At 37.0% G+C, this 19,792-nt stretch overlaps 1 protein-coding gene across 1 annotated transcript in view; it reads left to right on the top strand.

Annotated features, from left to right (window-relative positions):
* LOC142865669 (uncharacterized) overlaps nucleotides 1-5,120 on the top strand; it is a 65,482-nt gene extending 60,362 nt beyond the window's left edge. Inside the window, 1 exon segment of the mRNA XM_075998852.1 lies at nucleotides 4,272-5,120. Coding sequence (XP_075854967.1) covers nucleotides 4,272-5,120 — 849 coding nt within the window.
* Nucleotides 5,121-19,792: the final 14,672 nt, after the last annotated feature.

Consider the following 19,792-nt stretch of genomic DNA (forward strand, 5'->3'; position numbering starts at 1 on the left):
AAAAGCTTGTCCAGCCCTTGAGTGTTGTCTTCCTCCCCTTTGGCTAAACCTATGACCCTCACGTTAGGTTTTTTCACATAATCCCACAGCTCTTGTAGGCTTTGGTCTTTTCTCTTGTTTCTCTGCTGTATTTCTGTGACTGATTTATTTAATTGGAAGGTGTTATCTTCAAGCTCTGAGATTCTTTCCTCTGCTAGATCTACCCTGTTCTTGAGACTTTCCACAGTATTTTGTAGTTCTCTGAGTTGATTCTTCATCTCCAGGACTTCGGTTAAAGTTTTCTTCACTGTGTCAATCTCTTTGTTGAACCTTTGTTCCATTTCTTGGAGGTTTTTTGTGTTTTCTTGGTGTTGGTTATTGAGTTGTTGTTGCAGCTGGGTGAGTGTTCTTATGATCCACATACGAAATTCCTTTTCTGTCATATTGGTTGCCTGATTTTGGTCGGTGTCCGTTTCTAGGGGGCTGGTGCTCCTCCTTGGGGGTGTGTTTTCCGTTTGGTTCTTCATATTTCCTGAGTTCTTTCGCTGATTTCTTCCCATGTCGATCAGTTGTTGTTTCTTTCCTTAGGTTATTGTTTGGGTATTCACACACCTTGTTTAGTTTCTGAGGCGTTAGGTGGTGCCTGTGGGTGAAATTGGACCACTCCCTGTATATTGAGTCAGTGGATGCCGTGGCAAGGCTGTGCAAGATGCTGTCCCTGTCAGTAGGTGGCGTTTGCTTGGAGGAACAGGCTATGGTGTTGATTTTGAGTCCTGTTATCAGCTCTTGTTCTGGGCGGAGCTGGGTTGGATAAGCCTGCTCTCAGGCCTTTAGCAGGGGTCAAAGTTCTGTTCTCAGCTTCTAGGGAAAACTGTCAGGGCGGGGCTGGAATGGTCCCGCTCAGCCAGAAAGTCTGGGTGTGGGGGTGGGGCTGTCTGAGACCCGCAGTCTGCAGCAGGCCTCACTTCTTTCCACCCTCCCCAACTCTGCAGCTACTCCTGGGTCTCTGCCAGCAGGCCAGACCACAAGCCACCAGGCCTCCCCGGACTGTGGTGCCGGCGGGGAGGTTCCCTGCACAGGAACGCCACCTGGGTTGGGCGCACGGCCTCCTCCTGGGAGGAGGGTTGTTCTCTAGGGCGCCGATCCGCCCCTGGAGGCACACAGCCCTCAGTAGGCTGTTCACGTATAACCCTTCTGTGCCCCGGGCAATGCTAGCCCTCGGTGCAGGGGATCTGGTCTGCAGGTCCGACCTCTGGGTCCCAGAGTTCAAACTGTATTCCCACCAGGGAGAGGATTTCCGGTCCTAATTCACCCACAGGGAGCCCAAGCTGGGTCTATGTCTCTCAGCCTCTGAGTCGGCACCGTTTTCCTGGGAACACGGTGCCAGCAGCACCTGGGAGGGCGGGCGGGGTCCCAAACGGGAAGGTCCCGTTCCCTGGAGGTGCCTCCGGCTGGTGGCTGTATTGTCTCTCTGGGCAGCCGCGGGTAGGGTCGGGGGAGGGGAGGAGGAGGCAATATGGCGCCCTCCGCGCGGCTCGGGTCCGTGCACACGGAGGTGCCCGGAGGAAGTTGGGAACCTGGTGCCACGTCTGCTACAGGCTCACCGTTGGCAGGCGGCGGCAGTCTCTAGGCTGATGTCCGCAGGTCTCTCCACCTGCTGGGGAGCCCACCAGCAGTCCCGAATGCAGGGGAGGGGAAACAGCAGATCCACCTACCCTTGCCGCTGGTCTCCGGGCTGCTCCGGTGGTCTCAGCCTCCAGTTCTCCTCCGCAGCCTCCTCCTGTGGAGTCTCCCGGGGTCTCAGGTACCCCTCCTTCCGGCCCTTGTCCGCTGTATGCTCGTCTTCTTGCTTCTTTCCTCTAGTTTCTGCTAGAATCCGTCTTTTCTGCAGAGACCCTCTGTCTGGCGGTGTTATTCGCCCGCCATCTTGCTCCGCCCCCTATGTAGACTTTTTTTTACAATTACTTTCAACCAGTTTGACTTTTTAGAAGTAAATTAAGGCTTTTGTAGTTGGCATATTGTAGGGTTCTGTTTGTTTTTATTCATACTTTCATCTCATTTTTCATTAGATACTCTAAACGATTTATATTTAATGAAACTTCTGAAGGAAGAGTTTGCTGTTTTTTATTATTCAAAGTATGAAATTGAGAATTAGAAAGGAATTGCCTTTAATCTGTGGATCAATTTGGACATCTTCACAACATTAGGTATTCTTCCCTTGAAGAAGAACATATTCAAGAGTGTGTTGTTTATTTTCCTATATTTGTTAATTTTTTTGTGTTTCTTCTACTATTTATTTTATTTATAAATTTAAATTTATTTATTTATTTATTTTGTTTCATTCCATTCTAGTCAAAAATTAAAGTGTGTAAAATTTCAACTTTCTAAAATTGGGTAAGACTTGTGGCTGAACAGGTAGTTGTTTAGGAAGAACGTTTTAGGAGATGTCAAGAAGATTGTATATTCTACTAGTAATCTGTAGAGTGTTTCCAATATATCTGTTAGGTCTAATTGCTCTATAGTGTTTTGAAAACTTTTGTTTTCTTATTCATAATTTGAATCATTTTATTATTATTGAAAGTGGAATATCAAAGTATCCTATTATTTGATATCCATTTCTTGCTTCAATTCTGTCAATGCTATTTAAAATATATTTGAAAACCTTGATGTGAGATAAAGATAGATATCATATATATGTATTATTTTCATAAGCCCTCAATCAATGACCACTTTTTATATTTAATGCCTTTGTTTGTCTCTTGTGACAGTTTTGACTTAAAGTATATTTTAAAAATTATAACATTTTTCACTTCAAAATGATGTGGCTAATATAATTTTTAAATCCACTGCTCTTAGATGCTAAATGTTTTCCTGATATATCTTGCTATATCCTGCCTGTTTTAGTCTATTGTTCTCACCAGGTATGAAGTCAAGTCGCTTTAGATAGAATATAGTTGGATTTTTTAAATCCCTTTATTTAACTGTGTCTTCTGACTGGAAAAACTAGTATATAAATATTTACATAATTTTCTCAAAGGAAGGATTTACAACTTATATAATGTTAATTGTTTTATATGACTTTTGTCATTATCTTTTCTTTCTTTCCTCTCCTTCTGTCCTGCATTGTACCTCACTGATTTTTAGTGACATATTTTGTCTCTTTGCCTAGCTTTCTTTTTCATCTCTGTAAATATTTTTTCTGATGTTCTCTATGAGAACTAAGTAAAATATTTTGAACTTGCAACTTATGTTAAATGGATAACTACTTCTGTTGCATACAAAAATTCTTAATTTTTACATCTGCCCTCACCTTTGTGATGTTTATGTTAATAATTATGTCTTTTTATAATATATACAAATTAACACATGGAAATGATCATTTTTTAATTTTGCCTTTCAAATTTTATAGCATAATTAAATATTTTGCACCATCATTATGATAATGCAGAATGTTATTCTTGATATGGGCATATTTTTCCCAGAGAGTTATATAGTTGTCCTGAGAGATAGAAACCAGCCTTTGGAAATGCTATAAAAAAACAGATGTGTGGACATGTGCCCTTAGTTTCATTCTCTTTTGATAGGAAGTCCAGGACATAGGATTTTTCTACTAAAGTGATAACTCAGTATCACCATGGAGGAAGGGTTATGGTGGGTAAATGCAACAAAGTTTCAATCCACTTCCATGTGGTTCTTGGTGTTATTCTAATTTGGGTTGCTATGAACAATTAGCAGTTATAATTTCTAAAAGAATCATGGTTGTAAGTATAATTTAAGGTCATACATTTATGATGGAAGTAATACTGTGGTATTCTAGTGTGCTTTATTGCTAATGTGCTTTCTATACTTTTGTATATTCAGATTTTGAAGTATATTCACCTGAGTCTAGTTACTGAGATACTTTGTTATTTTCATTTCTTTCAGAACTGTCTTCCCATTGCACCAAAGAACTGTTGCCAAAGCAGGGCATAAGAGACCCATTTCAGAAATCAATAATGAGACTATATGGAAGCTATGGCCTTGAAAATGTACAGTTAAAAAGAGATTGGGATTGTGTGGTTGAATGTAAGAAGCAGAAAGTATGTTCTAATGGTCTTACCCAATGTGTGTCAGGTTGCCATAGAAAAATCTTCAAATCTTATAAATGTATAAAAGTTTTTAGCAAATCATCAAATCTAAATAGACACAAGACAGGACATACTGGAGGGAAAAGTTTCAATCTTAATGAATGTGGAAAAATTTTTAATCACATCTCTAATGTATCTGGACATAGGAAATTTCATACGACAGAGAAATCCTACAAATGTGAAGAATGTGGAAAATCCTTTAACTGTTGCTCAAAACTTATTATACATAGGAGAATTCACACTGGAGAGAAACCCTACAAATGTGATGAATGTGGCAAAGCCTTTAACCAGTCCTCAACCCTTACTCAACATAAAAGAATTCATACTGGAGAGAAACCCTACAAATGTGAAGAATGTGGCAAAGCCTTTACCCAGTTCACACACCTCACTCAACATAAAATAATTCATACTGGAGAGAAACCCTACAAATGTGAAGAATGTGGCAAAACTTTTAGGCTGTCCTCAATCCTAACACAACATAAAAGGATCCATAGAGGAGAGAAATTCTACAAATGTGAGGAATGTGGCAAAGCCTTTAACCAGTCCTCAACCCTTACTCAACATAAAAAGATCCATACTGAAGAGAAACCGTACAAATGTGAAGAATGTGGCAAAGCCTTTCTCTGGTGTACAAACCTTACTAAACATAAAAGAATTCATATGGGAGAGAAACCATACAAATGTGAAGAATGTGGAAAAGCCTTTACCCAGTTCACACACCTTACTCAACATAAAAGAATTCATACTGGAGAGAAACCCTACAAATGTGCAGAATGTGGCAAAGCCTTTACCCAGTCTTCAAACCTTACTAAACATAAAATAATTCATACTGGAGAGAAACCATATAAATGTGAAGAATGTGGCAAAGCCTTTATCTGCTGTACAAACCTTACTCAACATAAAAGAATTCATACTGGAGAGAAACCCTACAAATGTGCAGAATGTGGCAAAGCCTTTACCCAGTCTTCAAACCTTACTAAACATAAAATAATTCATACTGGAGAGAAACCCTAAAATGTGAAGAATGTGGCAGAGCCTTTACCTGGCTAAGAGACCTCATTCTACATAAATAAATCCATACAGGAGAGAAACCATACAAATATGAGCAATGTGGCAAAATATTTTCCTAGTGCTCACACCTTAATCTACATAAAGGAATTCATATCAGAGAATAATTCTACAAATGTAAATATTGTGGCAAAATCTTTAATAACTGCTCACATCTTATTCAACCTCAAAGAAATCATACTAGATAAAAGTTCGATAAATATAATGTGTATGAAAGTGCTTTCCCAAAGTATTAGACTTAAAATGCACAACAGTACTTAAAGTAAGCTATAATAATGTAGAGTGCTGACAATAGCTTTAGTTATAACAGAGATCTTATTGGACATGGGAGAACTTACACTGAAAGAAATGCTCCAATATTTTCTCAAACATTGCTCAACATCACAAAAATTTTAAGGAATAGAAACCTTACAAATATAATGAATGTGAAAAAATATTTATGCAAAAGATATACCTTAGAGAACAACAAAGAATTGATACTTAAAACTACAATACAGATATAATAAATTTCAGAACGCACTTAATCAAGAATCAAGTCTAAACAGATATCAGAGGACTCACAGGGCAATGCACTGAGTCACTAACACATTCTCACATTTCCTTAAACCAGGTTTTTGATGATAGAGAACAACCCAGTTAAAATAGTTAGTTGATTTTTTTGTATGTCAGCTTTAAAAAGTGGGAGACTTTTTGAGAGTTATAATTACATGTAAAATACACTTTCTGGTCAGGGTGCGGTTAAAATGTAACAAAGCATGATTTTTTGCTATTTTTGACATGCAAATATTGATGTTATTCAACTTTAAATACAGTAAGTGGTATGCTTTCATTCTTTGCGTGTATGTGAATGTGTGTGGTTAATGATAGCTACATCACATTTATTCTATCTTAAGTATACAGTTTTTCTATATTAAGTAGGCATTATTCATGTACTTTTCCATGGAAAATTGAAAACACTGAAATGTAATATTTATGAAATGGAGAGATACTATGGAGTTTTCTTATAACAAACAGTATTTCAAGTGATGTATGATGTAGGTATACAGACTCATATTCTTCTCATTATAATCAGAATGAAAAAATGACAATATTAGAAATAAATTGTTTTATAATTGCACATTACAATAATAAAGTAGAATGATATTTGGAATGTTTTTAGATAACATGTAAACTTAATGTGTTTCATTAAATTAAAAATATTTTTAATGTGTCAAACATGTTGTAGATAGAATGAAGTGTTATTTTGCACCCACTTTAACCTATCCCATGTTAGCCATAGTTGGAGGTAATGGATTATAAAAATGTACTGTTGGGTTACACAGTACAAAGACATCATTTGTGATCCTTTTTATCAGTGGCTCTACTTTGAAGAATAATGTTTCCAAAGCTTTTTTTTTATATTTATAATTACATTGTTGCTGTAATGCTTATAATAAAGATTTTGCACTTAATGAAAAGCCATACATTTCTGAACATGGAATGAGTAGTTGTTACATTCTATCCTACATTTTTCTTTCAACATGTGACCTTCCTGTCAGTGAAACAGAAATAAGCATATTTTTTATTTATATTGAATCAAATATATAAATACATCACAGTTAAGTTGAATTAGAGTTGTAGCATATTTACAGAATAAGTAATTATGTTTGTGTGACTGTGGATGTATACTTATTTTGAGCAGAAAAGAAGAAATATTAGACAAAATGGGTAATTTCAAAAGTGTCAAGGATTTACTAGCAAATTAGAAACTTCAAAGATTCTGAAAGGAGATATTTTGTTCGCTTTATTTGAATTAATTGTTTAAAACCCTAAAGCTTCTGAATGGGAACTTTCCCATGCCAATCCCCTGTTCTTACATGCTTATTAATCAGGCTAGGCCACCTATGTTATTTTATTATTTCAAAGTTCATTAATTATTGTTTATATGACCAGATCTGAAATTGCAACAAGGATTGTTATAAAACTTAATGGTACTCATAAAATTACCTGAAGGTATGAATAATTCCACCGTGTAGTAATTTAATTTTACTTAGTACATTCTATATTTTCATTCTAATTACGGAATCACATTGAAAGCACTTTTTGGTTACTTTTTCTTTTACTTTTGGTCATAGAAGTATTTGATTTATTGACTTTATCAGGCATCTTTGTTCAGGTAAACACTAGAAGGATTTATAAATTATGGAGTTGATTTTATATTTAAATAGGAGAAATAAGTACAGGACAGTGTTAGATATGTAATAGATGCTTCATAATTAGCAGTCAATACTTTGGTGGGAGTGAGCTTGTGGCTCCAGAGAAGAGATTGAAAATGTCCAGGGTAAAAAAAGTCATTGATTTTTCATGTGGAGCGAAGGGACGAGCAGAACAACCAACCCTCTGAATTTATAAGTGTAAATTCTGCTTCTTTCATTTCATAATTATCTCCAGTTTTCCCCATTTAAATCTTCATTCCCTTCTACAACTGTATCTAAGCCATTCTTATTTCTGACTGTGCTTGGGCTACGATATTCTCACTGTTGTACTCAACGCCAGCCAGTTCACAAAGTATTTAAAAAGTTTTGATGAGAAGTGTAGAGTATTTTTAATTTGGAGGAAAAAAACATTTTAACTAGAAAGATTGAGACCATTTACAGTCTATACATATAGCATTCAGATTATTTAATTAAGTTTAGAGAAATTCATTGTCCTAAGTTTAATCTAAGAGCCTTAGTCCTATGAAAGATAAACAATTCTGAAGGCCAGAGGATTAAATGAAGAACTCAGCATTGTTTGCTTTTTAAAAGCAAACTGTTACTAGATCCTAACATATAATGCCATAAATATGAAAATAATTACAAGTGAAGCATTAATAAGTGTGCGATGCATATCTTAAGTACTATATAAAAATATGAGAATTTGGCAATATCTCAATAGGGAGTTTAGGTAAATAGGATTGAATTTAATTTTCTATGAATTACTTACAGTACAATATATGCATCCATCTAGAATCTACTTATGAGTGTGTATTTTCAGTGTTAGAATATAATAGAATGATTTCTCTGGATAGAAAATATTTGGAATAATCTTTATCTGATATTTCAATCTTAGAGAATTTAATTTACATAACTTTATCTTCCTTTATTTTAGTAGGTGCAGGGTGCAGTACACAGTTCTCATTTTTAGTCATCTACCTTTGGCCAACAATTTGGTCATTCTCTCTAGGGTTATCTCAGGGATCATGGCCACTTTTTGATTGAATATTTCATTAGTGATTTTGGATCCAATCCTGTTTTGTATGGTCACAGTGGCCAGAGGTGAAACAGTGAGCACCACATACCTCTTCAGTCTCTTCCATACCATAATAATCAGCGCCAGGAAGTCCAGGTGTATTGAGCTTCAAATAAAAGCATTAAAAGCCCTTTCATGTTCTGTGCTGGATTATGAATTTATTGGAAAATATCAGAGTTCCCTTGCTTATGACTGACGAATGGAATGACAAAAGCAGCATTCTCACGCTGTTGCCTGGGCTAGAGTGCCATGGCCTCATCCTAGCTTACAGCAACCTTAAACTCTTGAACTCAAACAATCCTTCTGCCTCAGCCTCCCTGGTAGATGGGATTACAGGCATATGCCACAATGCCCTGCTTATTTTTCTATATATTTTTATTTGGCTGATTAATTTCTTTCTATTTTTAGTAGAGACACAGTCTCATTCTTGCTCAGGCTGGTTTCAAACTCCTTGAGTGATCCTTCTGCTTTGGCCTCTCTGAGTGCCAGGATTACAGGTGTGAGCCACTGCTCCCAGCCAACACAAACTGTCATTATACCAAGAGCTCAATTAAAGAATTGGCTCAATTAGAAATGTTAATCCCTTGTGATTGGAAATCTTTTGTGCAAACAGTTATATCTTTGCCTAAACTTTTATAGTTCACCACTTGGTGCAGGGAAAAGATGCATCAGCAACCCTAGCTAAATGGGTCTATGGACCCACGAATAAAAATTTCTGACTCAAATTATGGGCCATGAATATTGGTTTGATATTAATGTGCAATTAAAATATGATGATCAGGCTATTTCTCAAATTCAACAGTGCTGTATTAAAGTAGGGAAAAAATAGCTTCTCTTAGGCTGTATTTTTCCATATAAATTTTAAACAAAATGTTAATGAAACTTATATAGATTTAATTGCTAAATTGCAAGAAATATCAGGTTCAAGAAATAGTAAGTCCTCCTAATTTAAGCAGCATCACTTTACATATACTGGCTTTTAATAATGTTAATTCTAAATGCCAGCAGCTTTATGTCCAGCAAAATTAAACTGCATGGTGCCACCACTGCCATGACTGCTGAGCCACCCAGGCTGTGGCTGTGCTCAGCCAGGCAGCCCAGCACCAGCTCCCCACCGCCGCAACCCAATGGCATCTTATGGCCCAAGGGGAGCACCTGGCTGTGGAAAAAACTTTTAAGAAATTGCCAAAAGGTCTTATCAGACATTTAAAATGCAACTTTGTCTGAGACTCTTGGCCCAAAAAGTAATTTCAGAGAACAAAGATCATCTTGTGACAACGGACTCTTAACACCATCTACTGAGATATACATACCTATAGATATATTTGGCCTGATCCTACAAGCACATTAATATTAGTTAATAATTTGGTCATATTTCTGTTACATTAAAAAGAGTAATAATACATATAGGTATAATTGATTCAGCTTATTCGAATGAAATTTTAGTTATGATGATTTTCACTTCTGATTATGTTTTTCTGGCTAGAGAATGTATTGCACAACTTCTGCTATTAATATGCAAATTAAAAAATCTAATGTTTTAAGACAAGGAGGGTTTGGAAGTACTGGAATAAAAGTTTATTGGCAAACTTTATTAATGACCAAAAACCTCAATTAGAAATTAAGCTAAATGACAAATCTTTTGTTGTCCTTATAAATACTGAAACTGATATTAAAATTTATCTAAAGGTTTTTGGCTAAGGATTGGCATATTATAATAATAGATTTAAAAGTTTGTTTTTACTATCCTTTTTCAAATATCTGATAGAAAAAAATTTGCCTTCACCATTGCTGTTTTAAACAATCAACAGCCAACTAAACTGTATCAATGGAATGAAAGGGAAATAATTCTATACAAAAATTTTTAATGAAAATTATTTAAAACAAAAGTATTAGTTTTATTAAAAGATAATTTTGTTTAATTTGTTGATTTTTTTAACCACTTGTTTTATGTAATGATATAAGCAGAAGAATAAAATTACAGTGCTGACTTGTCACACACACAGTCAGTTAGCACACATTTACCCAACACACACATCTCCATACTGTGTCAGGCATTAGTAATGCAGAGATTGATCAGATATATTTGTTGATTTTAAGTAACTTACATATAAAAATACATTTAGTAAAGTACCTATAGATTTCAGGTAGAGCATAGCACAAATAAACATAAAAATGTGGGCCATAAAGTATGGAAAAAATTGTTGTATGTTCTCCAGACAAATGTTAAAAATGGGAGGGAGGAGGCCTTCAGGTAAAACAGCAGGAGGTAATAAGGGAGGAATTATGGAATAGATTGTTGGACTCTTAAAACTGCATAAATGTCTACAGAGCTCATATGTTCAACACTGTGTTTTTCAGTCCTAAACACATTGTAGATCACATTGCTTCCTGAATTAATCAATGAAAGAATAAAAATGCAGTGAGGAAAATCACAGCCCTTAAAGTCAGTATTTATGTACTTACTAAAACCAGGGGTTCCTTCTTTCTCTCTGCTGGAGATATTTTGTTATTGTCTATTTAAAAATAAACTATGTTATGCAAAGTATTTAGAAGAATCAAATTCATGGAAGCAAAAAGTAAAATGGTTGTGCCAGGGACTGTAAGAATGGAGAAATGGAGTTATGTTTAATTGGTGTTCGGGAAAAAAAGTTCTCGAAATTTCTTTCACATAGTGTGAATATGCTTAACACTACTGTACTGCATACCTAATAAGTGTAAGATGGTAAATATTATATTGGGTGCATTTTACCACAATTAACAATTTGAAATTACCTATTTAACAGCAAGTGATTTAGAATAGGACAGGGTTATTCTGTCTATATTATCACATTGGTGATATTGGCCACATTGGCGAGAATATTTCCTCAGTCATGAAATCCCCATTTTTGTTTTCATTTTTGGTTTTTATCAGATAGTCCTAGAGGGTTTTGATTCTAGGTATCTGTTTAAAAGTGGGAGAGGTTTTAGACCTCTCCCAGAATCTTTAAAAAAAAAAATACCCAAGCTGAGGTCCAATATTAATTATGTCCATTACCTTGTGGGTTTGCCCTACACAGCAAGATCTTTACTGGCAGTATTCAGGGGTAGTTCTAGTAACAAGGCAGGTCCTCAGAAGCCAGGGCATGTGATTGGAGCTAGAAGAGGGTGGGACATGAAATAAGATCCTGGGAGGTGAGAACATGGTGGAAAGGATGCTGACAGTGTAGTGAGTGACCTCTTTGAGGTCCACCCCAGCAGGGGAGTAGCACAGGAATGCTTTTTTCTGGAGACAGCAGAAGACCCTGGAGCAGGTCAGCTGCCAGAGAGTACTGAGAGAGTCCTGGACTGGTTCAACCAGAGGCAAGGCCACCATGGCACACTAGAAGGAGAAGGTGATCTAAGATAATGTTCATCACAACTAAATTCATTGGGTGTTGGGCTAATGGGAGGGTGGAGGAGGGGACAGGTATATACACACCTAATGGCTGCAGTGCTCACCATCTTGGGGATGGACACACTTGAAGCTCTGACTCAGGTGAGACAAAGGCCGTGTACATAACCCCAACAGTTTTACCATTGTAATATGCTGAAATAAAAAAAAAATTAAAAAAGTGCTAAATCTATTGGGAAAAGTACCACAAGGGACTACTAACCCAGAAAGTCTACACTGAGTATTACAGGAATTTCCTTGAAAAATGAGGGATGTGCTGAGGTGTAGAATGGGCAAGAGTGGGGAGAACACCCCAGGAAGGAGGAGTCAGAGGCTGAGGGACGGGTGTTGCAGGTACTAGTGAAATCGAAGATGCATTTTCACATACCCCAACCTCTTTCATAGACTTCGAGAATAATAAATTGGAAGTGGTCTCATCCCACATTACATTAGACATATTAGCTATATGAAAAGTCATCCACATCATCATTCAATAATTTTGTTGTAGGAAAAGGGCAGAATGACTTTTAAGAATATGTCTTTGGAAATAATTATATTTTGCAAGATTTTTATGTTTCTTTTTTTTTTTTTTTTGTATTTTTGTTTTTAACCACTTCAGTATGGTGCTCAGTGGCCCCGAAACCTTGCCAACATGGCACTCATATCTACACGATATTGGTGCTTTGCATTGACGATGAATCCATTTTGTTCTTGTGTGATGAGGAAAGATATAAAACACTGAACGCTTGATTTACTTTACCGGCAGCTTTACTTGTAATGTAAATCAGAATAGGTAACATATACATATATATTTTTATTACATTATTTTTAAATGTTCACAATTTTATTTTGATAAATGAAAAATTAGAAAAGTCATGTCATGGCTGTTCGTTTAGTTGATGCTCGGCTGTGCACCTTCCTATCACCGCTGTCGGCTAAGGTGCTCTGCATGTTCATCTGTGGCTATGGACTATAGTCGATGCTCAGCTGTGCGCATTCATCTGTGGATATCAACTGTAGTTAACACTCGTACTGAAGTGGTTAATAAGCTAGAGATTTTATATCAGGCTTCTGAGATTGTGTTAGATCTTTGAAAGTCCACAGCTAGTAGCCTCTAGTGCTGTGTTGCTCCTCTGATAAAACAACCTTACCCTCCAGTCTTCACTGTGCACACACCTTAAGCAGTTTTATCTCATCCTGTCACATCAGCACCCCTAAATGCAACAAGTGCTAAAATGCAGCTTCAGGTCCACACACCAAACCACCTGTCAGCTGCCTGCCCTGGGCAACCCATAGGAAACTCACACTTACCAGGTAGGATAGGCTCACTCTGCAGCTTCTTTCACAACCCCCTGTGGTACTTCAGAACATATTGTCACAGAAAAAAACACCACAATAATTCACCCTCTCAATTTGGAAGCCTAAGTGCCATTATCAAGGCTTATCCTTCACACCATATTCTTAACTAGGCATAAGTCCCATGGATTTTTTAACATTTCTCTTACCTGACCCATCTGTTCCTACCTCAGAAAAAGACACCATTGTGCACATCATCTCACCTCTAAAATTACCTCAATCTACCTCTGTACTTCCTCAATACCAAAGCCTCAGCAGGGCCCTAGTCAGTGTCATGTTGATTGGTCTGATGGGTTCCCAACTGTTCTTTATCCTTGCAAGTTGGCCCCTCCAAGTTATTCCCTAAACATCTACTAGCTAGAGGATTGCCAAAATGCCAATTTTATCACCTCAATTCCTCCATAAACTCCTTCAGAGGCTCCCACAGTTTCTGGGCTATCAGATCAGTGTATAAAGCTCATTTGGATCGGGCTCTGATTTCTGCATAATTTCCTCCCATACTCCCCTCCATCACGCCGCCTGTGTTATTTTCATAAATGTTTAAGTATCTAGGATGCACCAGCCACTGCTGAAGGATCCTACACATATCCTATGCTCTCTCACCGTTTACATATAAATGGATTTCCTAAATTCACCATGCCATTTTCTACTACTTTACCTATAAAAACATTGATTTTCTTTTCTTCCTGAACTCCTTCTCCACCACCTGTGCCTAATTAACTACAGTCCATAGAAGCCTGACTACAGAGATAAAATGTAGTGTGTTTTCTTTACTTATAGCTTACTGGGTTTACCTTAGGAGACCCTAGTTACTAAATTCAGGAAAAAAATTAAGTCTAGTTCCCACTTTACAAATGAGAAAAGTGAGAGTCAGTAAGCATAAAGCACTTCTTGAAAGTTATACAGCAGTGGAGGAGCTTGATTTGGCCAAAAGTGGTACTTATAACCATGCTACACAGCTTATTTCCAAATGGATTGGTTATGGATGTTTTTGCACTGCTTACAGGGGCTTTCTGCTGTGAAGAAGCTTTGCTATATGCTGAATGGCAAAAGTTTGCTCCATTCAACCAATTTAATTAATCCCTTTTGGAAACTTTAAGACTTTATAAGGAAGCACAATCACTCACTTAATGTCCCTTAGGCAAATGATACATTGGGATTAAGTGAGAGAATACTAGAACTTGTATTGATGTTTACTTTTATCCTAAATGTAGTGATGATGCTTTGCTAATATACTGATAATAGTAAATAAAGACTCTCTATACGCATTAATTAGGGGTGCATACCCCAAAGGCTTTTACTGGTAGGAGTTTGAGATAAGCAGTATAGGGTCCCTGTTCTCTACTGTCCCCTGCTCATTTCCTTCTACTCTCCATGAAGCTCACTCCACTTGATCCACATCTCACCAAGCTCACCCTCAGGTTCTTCCCACATATCCTCACTCAGTGCACTCACTACCTTCATCCAGGTCTCTGCTCTGATGGATCTCCCTAGGGGCAAATCACCCACACCACACCCCACCATCAACTCTCCCTCGACTTATCCTGCTTTACTCCACTCCATCACAGTTACATTTACCTTACAGTATATATTTGTGTGAATCACCACAAACAGAATGAAAGCTCAGGGAGCCTGGGAGCCTTCTCTGTTTTGTTTCCAGCCTTTTCTCCAGTGCAGTAGGAATTATGACCTGAATGGATGAATGTAGATTTTGCTCTTCTGGTACCATGTACACTCCTGAGTGTAGATCATTCTTTGGTTAAACTTGTTTGGCTGCCTTGTGGGTTTTTCTTATCTATAGGCCAGTACTTTATCTTCCCATGGCTGGTTTCTGCTTGGCATCCAAGAGAACTTTCTTCACAGTTAACAAAAAAGGAAAAAGCACGGAATAACAACCTGACATCAAGGGTTTTGCCATCCTTTAGTCCTGTTTCACAGAACCCAGGATCCCTGGCTTCTTTTTGTCCTAACCATGGTGGAACTCCTGGTCCTTTCTGGAAACATCACAGTAATTCTCCTCATTCGGCCCTACTCACCTCTCCAGTGCAATATATATTTTCTGATCAGCAAGCCATCTGTCATGTAGCAATTCTATATGTACATGTTTGTTCCTCAGATGGCCCTCAACTTTCTCTCTAGGGATCATCACATCTCTCTCACTGACTTTGACATTCATTTCTTCCTTCTCATCACCTTGTCAGCAGCAGAGTGTCAGATGCTGGCCGTCCTGGCTTAGCACTGCTACGTGGCCATTTGTCACCCATTGTGATACCCCATCCACATTCCCCATGTCCTCTGTGTTCTCCTGGTGCTTCCATCTTGGCAGAGGGTAGTGCTCAATGCACTGATATATGTGCTCTGCCCTCTGACTTTCCATTACTTCACTTCCAGGGAAGGTCGTCATTTTGTTTCTGAGATCCCAGCTGTATTTAAACTAGTCTCTGTTGACACTTCCCTCTATATCAGGGTCTTTTTATCCATGGTGTTAGTTTTCTCTTCCCTCCTATCTTAGCTATTATGGCCTCCTATGTATTTATACTGTCCACTCGACTGGTGACAGTCTCAGGCCAGGGACACATGGAAACCCTGGTTACTTCTCTCACATGCCCCTGGAGTCTCTATTCTATGTGGCTGCCTTTAGCAAGTACCTTCTACAAAAGTGCCATTCCCCTGAGAAGGAGAAGTGGTCTCTGTCACCTACACCATACTAATGACAATGATCAACCCTCTCATCTATAATCTGACAAACAGGGGTGTCTTTGGAGCCCCCAGGAGAGTTCTCAGAAAATAGGAGTATGACATATTTAACTTTCCACTAAAATCCAAATCTAAAACAATGAAAGACATACATTGAAATGGTGGGATTTGCCATATGTAGAGAGACATATTCATATGCATTTAACTATAAAGCCAGATATTTTGAGGAACAGATAACAGACAAAAAGAAATGATCCTCTCTTGAAAGTTGATATGTAAATAGGTCATTTTCTTCCTGTTACTCATTTCTCTATTAGTACTCCAATATAATATATTTGGAATGTGGCTTATTCATGTACTATATCGAATATCCATTTCTTATTCCTATGCAATCATCTTATTGGTAATTGCTATTTATTTTTATATTTTTTGTTTTTAATTGACAAATAATTTTTTATGTATAAGTCGGACACAGTGTGATGGTTTTATCTAGGCATACTTTGGGAAAGATATGATAAAAATAATTGACATTTCTCAAAAGAGACTAATGAATGTTCAACAGATATAAGTCAAAATGCTCAACTTATCTAATTATCATGGAAATGAAAGTTAAAGCCACAATGAGCTATTATCTCACACCTATGAGAATCCCTATTCTCAATATAATGAATACTAAGTGCTGGTGAGGATGAGGAGAAAAGGAAACACTTGCATATTGTTGCTCTGAATATAAATTAGGACAAGCAAATTTATTTCTATTTCAATAAATTTATGGGGTACCAGTCGTGTTCTGTTTTTTTTTTCTTTGATGAATGTATGAATTATACAGTGTTAAATTCAGGACATTTAGTGTATCATTCATTCAATGAATATAGGTTTCACCCAGTACATGAGATTTGATCCCTCAATCCCAATCACCATCCTTTCTTCTGAGTCTTAAAAATCAATTTTCTCATTAGCGCCAATGTAGAGAATAGTATAGAGATTTCTCAACAATGAGAATTGAATTACCATATGATCCATCACTCCCAATTCTTCATGCATATTCAATTGAAGCAAAACCAGTATGTAGAAGATATATCTGTCCTTCCATGTTCATTACAACAATATTCATTCTAGCCCAGGTATAGAAGCACCTTAAATTTCAACCATCACATGAGTGGAAGAAGAAAATGAGGTGAATTTACACAATGAGCCTTCAAACAGAATGAAATTCTCTCATTTGTGACAACATGTTTTGAACTGAAGGACATGATGCTAAGTAAAGTAAGCCAGGCACAGAAAGACAAACACTGTATGATCTCACTTATCTGTGGAATCTAAAGAAAGCTGATTTCTTAGTGGGAAGTGTGGTCACCACAGAGAATACGATGGGGAAAGAGAAAATCAAAGGGTACAAAATATCAGTTTGTGCATTTTTAAATATTCATAGACCTCTAAAAAGAAGTGCCATGATATCCTTACATAATTATATCCATTAAAATGTAGTTATCTTCTAATGCTACCATTATAGACAATATACTAAATTATATATTTTAACGTATAATTTTTCCTAAATTTGAAATTTTTCTAAAGTCACCCTAACCCTAAGTACCTGGCATGAGATTACTACATCAAAATTTATTGATGCATTTATAATTTTTAAATAAACTTGACTTTTTGCTTAAGTGACTTTGAAATCATTACTTGTTTGACCTTTATATTTGCTTTGTGACTCAATATTTGGAATTTTTATAAAATTTAGGAAAGATATATGTTTTTTATTTTTATATTTTTTATTTCAAAAAAATATGAGAGTACAAATATTTTAGTCACATTTTATAGCTTTGCCTCTCGGTAGCAAGGATCAGAGGTGTGCCCTTCCCCTCCATGATGATCAAGGCATCTTTCAGATGTGGGCTTACCCAAAACTCCTGAATCCCTCTTGAACACCACCACCATTTGAGCACCATAGTGTTAATCAGTCAGTACCAACTTGATGGCAAGTACATGTGGAGCCATTCTTCTGATCTTGTGTCACTTCACTTTGGATAATGGGCTCACTCAATCCAGGAAAATAAGAGCAGTGCTGGCTCACTGTCATTTGTTAAAATTGAGTAATATTTCATTGTAAACATATACCAAATATTAATAATCCACTCATGAATTGATGGGCTCATGTGTGGTTTTTATTTTTAGATTTTAAAATTGTAACATGCTCATTAATTTTATTTCATCAGAATTTGTATCTTCAAAGGTGTAAGTTCTCATCAAATAATCAACATGTGTCCTGAAAATTTCATCAAACTATAGGAGTTCCCTCTAAGAAACCCCATGGGAAAGGGTGAACTGTAATGGAGATTGAAGCTAATGACATATTAATTTCCCTTAGGATACCCTAGGTCACTTTGTAAATCTTATTATGTCTTGGCTGGGGAAACATTAGATTGATAAAGCATTCCCTGGGTCCTCAGGTAAGAAGTGGCTCAGGGTAGAATGAAGGGTTGAGCAGCACCGAAATGGAATGGCAGACATATCCATCTCCCCAGGTGGAGCATTTTCTGGAAACAGCACCAAAACATGGCATCATTGTCCTAAGAAGAGCCAGAGATCTTAATTATCTGCCTAAGTTTTGTAAATCCTTTTGAAATATTTTTAAAAAGGACTTTTTTAAGAAATGCTTTTTCTGAAACTGAGAAACATCACTTTGAAATGAAATATCAAGAAACATAGTTCCCTGTCATGCAATTTCCATATAAAGATGGGATCCAAACTTCAGTGAGCATCTATCTTTAAGTTGCAAAATTATCTTTTCCTGCATTGACTTCAGAAGCTTGTTTTTTATTTGAATTTAATCAATTACCAAAAAAAGAGAGTCTCACTAATTACCCAGTAAGTTTATGGTGCACTGTTTAGGACAAATAGGGCTGTCTAGACTTCTTTTTTCTTTCTTCAAAGCTAATTATTATTTATCTAGATAACATGTATGTAAAAATACAGGTGCGACTTTATGTGTCCCTTTGCAATATCTCAGTGGATTGTCACTGTGCACATCACATTCTGCTTTAATTGAGTAATAAAAGGGTTTTCTTTTAATTCCCTTTTAACTTTGTGAAGAGGTTTTCTTATTTGGAGACTCTTGACTTTTAATATTTCCTGAACACTTTCCAGAATTAAAAATGCAACATAAACATAAAATGTGTCCACCACTTCTAAATTAGAAGGGCTTTGAATATTAGATTCCTTCTTGAGCTTCCAGTCTGTAACCTGCAACTCTGCAGCAGAGAGCTTCACTGTCCCCACATCTACACACAATAAGTTCTCTAGGCCTCTTTTGTGTCTACTGTCCCTCCAGAGCATACTTAGTCTAGTTTCCTGTAAATACACTCTCATAGGATAATAATCAATAGCTCTATCCTTTCTCTAAATGCATCTCTCATCTTTAGCACTGAAATCAATTCAGAGACCATGGGGCTCAGACACAACGGGAACAAGATAATGCAGACTTGGTTGGACACATAAACTCCCTTTCTGCCTTCTTGTCTTGCCCAAATGCCAGGAAATGTGCAGTGAGCCCTACTGAATTCATGCCTCCCTGGAGACCTAAATCTGGTGCTCTGAATTCTGGATCCAAGGTTCCTCAGGATGCATTTGAGCAGCTTCCAAAGAGGAATTTCTCTTCCTGTTTTCATTCCCTCTCTGTACATGCAAAACATACAAAAGTTCAATCCAAACTAGACCTGGCCTGAACCTGGAATTCACAAGACAGTGAGATACTATGGACTGAGGAAGGACCAAAATCTCAGGGGAGACATATGCTTCAGTGTAAGAGATCAACATGGACTTGTAAGTTGACTTTGAAAGGACCTATTTGGAGTGAGTGTAAAGAATTTTCTAGATCTTG

Source organism: Microcebus murinus, chromosome 31 (assembly GCF_040939455.1).
Source record: "Microcebus murinus isolate Inina chromosome 31, M.murinus_Inina_mat1.0, whole genome shotgun sequence".
Lineage (NCBI taxonomy): Eukaryota > Metazoa > Chordata > Mammalia > Primates > Cheirogaleidae > Microcebus > Microcebus murinus.